The sequence below is a fragment of the Ctenocephalides felis genome, unplaced genomic scaffold (assembly GCF_003426905.1).
Source record: "Ctenocephalides felis isolate EL2017-DRISC unplaced genomic scaffold, ASM342690v1 CF-g0.4_SCAFFOLD_01886, whole genome shotgun sequence".
Taxonomy (NCBI): Eukaryota; Metazoa; Arthropoda; class Insecta; order Siphonaptera; family Pulicidae; genus Ctenocephalides; species Ctenocephalides felis.
The window spans coordinates 54842827-54849409 of record NW_020538040.1 but is presented as its reverse complement, the minus strand read 5'-3'; the positions used below and the strand labels follow the sequence as shown (position 1 = coordinate 54849409).

The 6583-nt window shown below is 28.9% G+C and overlaps 1 protein-coding gene across 1 annotated transcript; it reads left to right on the top strand.

The window, feature by feature from the left end:
* The first annotated feature begins 1393 nt into the window (after positions 1 to 1393).
* Positions 1394 to 6044, top strand: LOC113375108 (RILP-like protein homolog). The gene is made up of 7 exons (XM_026615058.1): positions 1394 to 1761; positions 3101 to 3203; positions 3439 to 3587; positions 4369 to 4572; positions 4821 to 4966; positions 5291 to 5389; positions 5900 to 6044. The coding sequence occupies exons 1-7, from the start codon at positions 1447 to 1449 to the stop codon at positions 6042 to 6044; spliced, it is 1161 nt and encodes a 386-aa protein (XP_026470843.1). The 5' UTR covers positions 1394 to 1446.
* The last annotated feature ends 539 nt before the right edge of the window (positions 6045 to 6583 follow it).

Sequence of the window (6583 nt, the reverse complement as noted above, 5' to 3'; positions counted from 1 at the left end):
GCTTTGTATGTGAACTGTTTCAACGACACAAATTTATGCTATTTTTCAAAGCAAAATTTATCTTTGAAACTTAAAAAATGTAAAATATCAAATTTTACAATATTTTCAAAACATAATTTTAAATCAATTAATAAAACCAGGAATAAAACATAATAAAAATATTTTAAATTGCATGATGAAAATGCATCGTTATAACAGAAACAGATAACATGTTGTTCCATTGTGTGTCCTTCATGTATCTATTAATTTTAAGTATCTGAAAATCGTTTACAAACATTTTTGTTCATTAGAAATATGCAAAAGTAATATGATAATTGCATGTAAGCTTGTATACCATTGAAAGTGGTCATTTACGAACAAGAATTATCGTAGTTATAAATATGAACCATTACTATTGAATAAATTTTGCATTTGAGCTGTTCTCGCTGGAACACAATTTCATTGTTCTGTATTTTTGCTGTTATATTTTTTATTTCATGGCTAATACAAATTGGCATTATTTTGAATCATTTTATACCTAGAAAACCATAAAATTGCTTGTGAGACGAGAAAACAGTCTTTTCTTTTGATACAAATCTTTGCATTAGTAAAAAATTTTAAGCAGATTTAGTATCAGTTTAGAGAAGCCGGATATGACAAAATCTCCGATACAAGTCCGTCCGGATTCACTCCGAAGGAGAAGTTATATCTTCGAATATAACCAGATATAACTCAATCTGCAATTACCCAACTCTACTTCTAACCAGGATTAGAATAGTAATATAGACTTCTAATAATTTCATTAATCGATGTGTGAAAATGCGCCTCACCTAACGAACGAACACGAACCAGAAAGAATGTACATACCAGAATGAAATGCAACGAGCATAGTGTGGACACCATAAGGAAACAACTAACGAACACAAACGAACATAGCGAGCAATGTTCCTCAACTTATCGGCACACCAAAAAAAATTGTTCGTTCATGTTCAAATTTAGACAAAATTTCTGTATTAGTTTATGTTGTGCACGGTACATCCTCGAACAAAGAAGATTCAAGCCCTCCCTGCTTTGAGGCGTTTGTTCAAGTTTGTTTGGAATGATTTGCCTTCGTTCGTGATCGTGTTTGTTTTCTTCTTTTATTTCTATATGTTCGTATGTGTTCGTTCATAAGGTGTGGACGTACCTTTAGGAGGCGTCACCTTAACGAAATGCAACGGTGACAAACTGACAAATGAGGGCAAGTGAAGTTAACTTCATATTGTTGCGGTGCAAGTTGTCATGACACCGGCAGTACTTTGAATCAACAGTACCTGTCAAAATTGCGATCATACCAGTCTGTCATGATTGCTTGAATTGGGAAACGCCGTCAGCTCAGAGCCGTCAGATTCGGGGATTGTAAATTGCGTGTTTGTGCTGTGTCGCTCGTTTTAGTAAATAAAATCAGTTGCCACAAACGATACCTTGATGCCGTTCCCTATTCGCGACAGGCATTCTAATTTCAAAATGAGCGAATCCGATTATTGTGATGGAATTTCTGTCGTCGATGTGTACGACATAGCATCCGATATTGGAAAAGAATGTGAAAAAATAATTGACAATTATGGTGCAGACGCTGTTACTGGTCTCATGCCGAAAGTTATCAATACTTTAGAGCTATTAGAAGCATTGGCCACTCGAAACGAACGTGAAAATACCACACTTCAAGAACTGACGTGCAAAATTTCCCAACTGGAAAATGAAAAGCTGGAAAAAGCCGAGTATAGGCAGCGGTTTGAAAAGGTCTGTTTCTAAATAGAAATGCAGGTTTTTAATACAAATTTAAAATCATTCTTCAACTAATATATCAAATTAAGTATGGCACTGTCATTTAAATGTCAACCTCTGGCATTAATTATATTCGTAACCTATGAACTTTGAATGTTTTTGTGTTGAAAATATTCTAAATTGCTGTTGGATTCAAAAAAACATTTTTGTCGTCTTTAGCATATTACCATCGAGATTTAAATATCAAAAATGTTTTTTTGTTGCTTTCAAATGCTTACAATTCAATTATCTTTTACAATTTATGCTATATACATATTTAAAAATGCTTTAGAAATTCTCTTCTCTAATCACATACTCATTGTTTTTGTTTTACTAAATACAAAATCTCAACTATTTCTCTGATTAAAATTAATGGCACTTAAAATTAATATTTATTATGAAAGCAAACACTAATGCATGTTTCATATTATGGTATTTATTATTGATGTATGATCGAAGTAAATGTTTAGAATTACTTTAATTCTTAACTTTTCAATTTTTCAAATAAATTTTATTTTGAAATAACTAAAATTTATTTAACTTACTTAGATTGAGCTATGATTGATTTAAATACTATTTTATGTAAACTTATTTACTTATGTTTTATTCGAATTACAATCTTGTTAACGTCGAATTAAGTATTTTGTTTAGTTATGTGAAATATTTAATTTTACTTATAATTTTTAAATGCATATAATTGAGTATCAGTAGTATTTCACATTATTGCACATGTAGATCTTTGGAACATTTCCCATGAAATAGAAAGTGTGAGAATTGGCTTATTATTACTTAACACTATTCACGCATAATTATTTTTACTTGCTAGTTAATAAGTATTCTATTTTGATACATTTTAGTTATTGGATTATTACTTTTTATGTATAAATTAATTGGTTTCAATTCTATTTTTGATTTTTTATCAACTTCAAGTTAAACCTAATAAATACAGCATAATGTTAAACAAATTCAAATATTGTTTTGTTCTCAAAACTAGTGCTGTATTTGTAATTACCATTACATTTTATAAAATGCTGTTATATAATTCAATAAATATTAATTATTCACTCAGTTGATTGCAAATGCTTTTGGTACATTAGCTAAATATTTAGAATACTTTCTTGCATAAGTTACATATAAATAATTTTAAAACAGATATTATTTTATGACAGTCCCTCTTCAAATATATTTTTATAAATAAATATGAAATAAAATAATTTATTATTTTTTATTTTTTTACTTTAATTATTATATTTTATTATTATTTTTATTAGTTTGTTTTGAATATTTCAAAATATTTATATAGTGCCTTCTGCAGGAACTGGAAGCTATAGAAGAACAATGGCGTGGGGAATCTCAAGAACTCGTTTCTGTTGTAAATCGTTTACAAGAGGAAAATAAACGCCTTTCACAAGCTAAGGGTGAGTGACTGCAAAATGAATGGCAGACATTTTTTTTGCTAATGTTCTTATATAATTACTCTGCAAAACATGCCATAAGTTGATTCCTAAAAAATAATAAGACTGAACATATAGTTTTTAATACAGAACATAATTATAATGTTATTTGTATCTGTTATTACATATAAATTGTACAACAATTTAAATATCTCTTAATTGTGATTTTAATAAATAATAGCGTTTGTTATATTGTTAGCTGGTGCTGAAGTAAAGGAACAAACAGCTGAAACATCCTCGGCAGATGGGCAAATGTTGCAAAGATTGAGAAATTTAGTTGATAAACAACGTGATGAATTAAGAAAGAAAGATAACGAACTACAGAAACAAGCAACAGATATAGAAAATGTGAGTTAATTATTCTACTTATATATAAAAATTTTATGCTATAAAAAATGCTATATTTAATTTTTTTAATTTATTGCATTACAACAAAGAAGGGATTTTTGGTGAATTTTTTTAAAAAATAAGTTTGATGTATTTTTTTTTAAATTATGTATTTGATTATAATAATATTCATATCACATAAGTTTGCATAAAAAGCTCACAATTCAAATTTATTGAAATTTCTATACTGATCATAATGAATACAAACTTCAATTAAAGTATTTATCTTGATAAATGTCCTATTTACACTATTTTATTGTATTGTATTCATTATCAACAAGATAAGAAGTGATTAGTGTAAAATATAATGCTTATTGTTTAAGTATATAAAATTAGGTAATTCAATAATTTTGCTATATAATAATTTAAAAATTATGAATGTTTACAATACAATATTAAATTTTGATTTATAGTTAAATTATATTTTGTATTAAATCATTTTTTATGTTTTATAATTATTATAGTTAACTTGCATCTCTAAAATTAGATATTGTGTAGGGATTTATAAAATATAGTTCAACCTCAGTAAAATATTATATAAAAATTATTATATTGCATTGCATTAAGTTGAAAATGATTTACCAAAGGAATTGAACTCCGCCAAGTTCTTATTTTTACATATAGTAGTGGTATAAATAGTTCTTCTAAAATATTTAGTTTTTCTAAAATTATATTTTGGTTAATTAGAGAAATATATTAATTGAACATTCCACTTACATTCAGAAATTTGTTTTTTTATTAGCTAACATCTCAAGTAGATCGAATGAATAGTGCTGCTAAAGAATCCAGACGCAGGCAAAGATTGTTGCAAGCACAAGTTGGTGCCCTTTGTGAAGAACGAGCTGACTTTTTAGCTCGATTATTAGATCAGAACAGAGAAATTGGTACATTGAGAAAGGGCCTTGGATTAGCTCAGAAAGAAAATGAAGATTTGACTAAATTTCAGGTACAATATTTGTATATCTATTTAATACTTTTGCTTAATTTGCATTTCTTAGGGCAATTATTACATGTCACACAAACATGTAAATTTATATAGTATTACCTGTATATCTTTAATTCATAAAGTTCTTATTTTTTCTTAGAAATTTTTAGTTAAGTTTAATATATAATATAATATTATTCTTTGAGCGATTGTAAATTAAATTTATTATAAAAATTTCATCATCTTCATTTTATATCATCTGACAACAGGATGAGAATGATCCATTGAGACCACGCTTTACTACAGCTGAACTGAAAGAAATTCTTCATGAGCGTAATGAATTGAAAACCAAAGTATCAGAGCTTGAAGAAGAACTAGAAGTTTTTCGGCCTAAACCTAATGAATTAAGTGACAGGTAATAAATAATTATAGATTTTTATCGATCCATTCGAAATTTATATGGTAAAATGAACTTTAATTTTTTTAAATGTTTAATATTGTTAGTCTTTGCCAAAATAAAAACAATTTAGAAACTTGGTAATTAAAAAAATGTTTTTATGCAAGCTAAAATACAATTGTTAATTAAAAATGTAAATATGTTGTCATTAATCTTGAATTTATGATGAATACTAATGCATTAACATTAAAAATGTGAATGAATATTTTTTAATTTCTGGACAGTTTATGACAGCAATTTTTCCAAATTTATAATTCTAAGAGGTAAATTTATTATGTTCAGTTTGGCACAGGAAGAAGATGCGCCAGTCCAAGGCCCATTGCCATATGAACCAGATGATGCCCCCTGGAAGAAATCATCAGAAACTGGTATTAGGAAGTTGTAAGTATATATACTGACATTAATCAAATGTTTTCAACTTATATAAATACATTTTATTTTTATTTTTAATTATTATATATAATTATCATATTATATTGTACTAATAATGCTCGAATATATACGAAGGTGGTTTGAAATCTCTCTGCATTATTTTTGAGCTTATCGGGCTCCCAAAAGATAAGTGACACAACTCGAAAATTTTGTGATGCCACTCTTTATATGCATCATATTCCAATTAGATTAATCTTGAAATTAAATTGAATAAAGTTAAAATATATAAATATGGCATGAGTAAAAATAGTGGTGAGTTTTGGGAATGCTGTATGCTATGAAGAAGAAATTATTGCACTTCTGAACACAATACAAAAAAACTACTGCATGTGTAAAGTACATAATTAGTTTTGATCTAACGAAGCATTTTCCACTTTATTCAAAATTCAGCTCTTCTGTTCTTAGTTTAAGTGTTATTTGTTGAAAATTTCTATCTCAGTTGATCTTTTTTTTTGTTAGTTTTCGCAAGATATTCTCGGAGTCTGGCGGCGGGGGCGGCAGTGGCGGCGGGAGCGGTTTTCCTCGCCGTTCTCTCTCCACACTTTCGAAGATGGCTCTGTCAGCCGGAAATCAGCAGCACAATGATGACGACTGCCAACTCTGAACAAACGCCACTGGCATCAGCGGAACGAACTCGGAGTTGGATCGACGGTTTTATCTGCACGGACGATTTGGTAGTCGGGAGCGAGGACGCAGCACGAATGGCGATGATGTGAGTCATTAATTTGTTTGAGCGCTTACTTGATTGTTCAATTGGTGGCGCAATATTAAATTTATATCATATGTACTGTTCTGGATGCATGAATCCATCATCAGAATATTACCTACTCTAATGATCGGTGATAATAAAATCTATCTAGAGTGATAGGCGCTCAAAACTTTAATAGTATAAGTGAATTATTTGACTAATCTGTTTTCACAAAGCTAGAAATTTTTAATATGATATTTTATTATCGGTCCATTAAGAAACTACCAGCCTGGCAGTCATTCCGCGGTTGCGTCATCATCTCTTCAATTTTTGAAAATGCCAAAAAAAAAAATTCTCATAACCTGCTCCCAAATGGCTTAAATTTTGAGGGTGTATTCTTTTAATTGTTCAGAAAGTATGTGTAAATAGCTAGAACATTCTGACAGTTGCACAAG

Excerpts from the sequence above, each read along its gene's own strand:
- LOC113375108 (XM_026615058.1), top strand. The coding sequence starts at position 1,447 with ATGCCGTTCCCTATTCGCGACAGGCATTCTAATTTCAAAATGAGCGAA. Across the intron at positions 1,762-3,100 it reads ATAGGCAGCGGTTTGAAAAG|GAACTGGAAGCTATAGAAGA; the intron begins GTCTGTTTCTAA and ends TGCCTTCTGCAG. Across the intron at positions 3,204-3,438 it reads ACGCCTTTCACAAGCTAAGG|CTGGTGCTGAAGTAAAGGAA; the intron begins GTGAGTGACTGC and ends TTATATTGTTAG.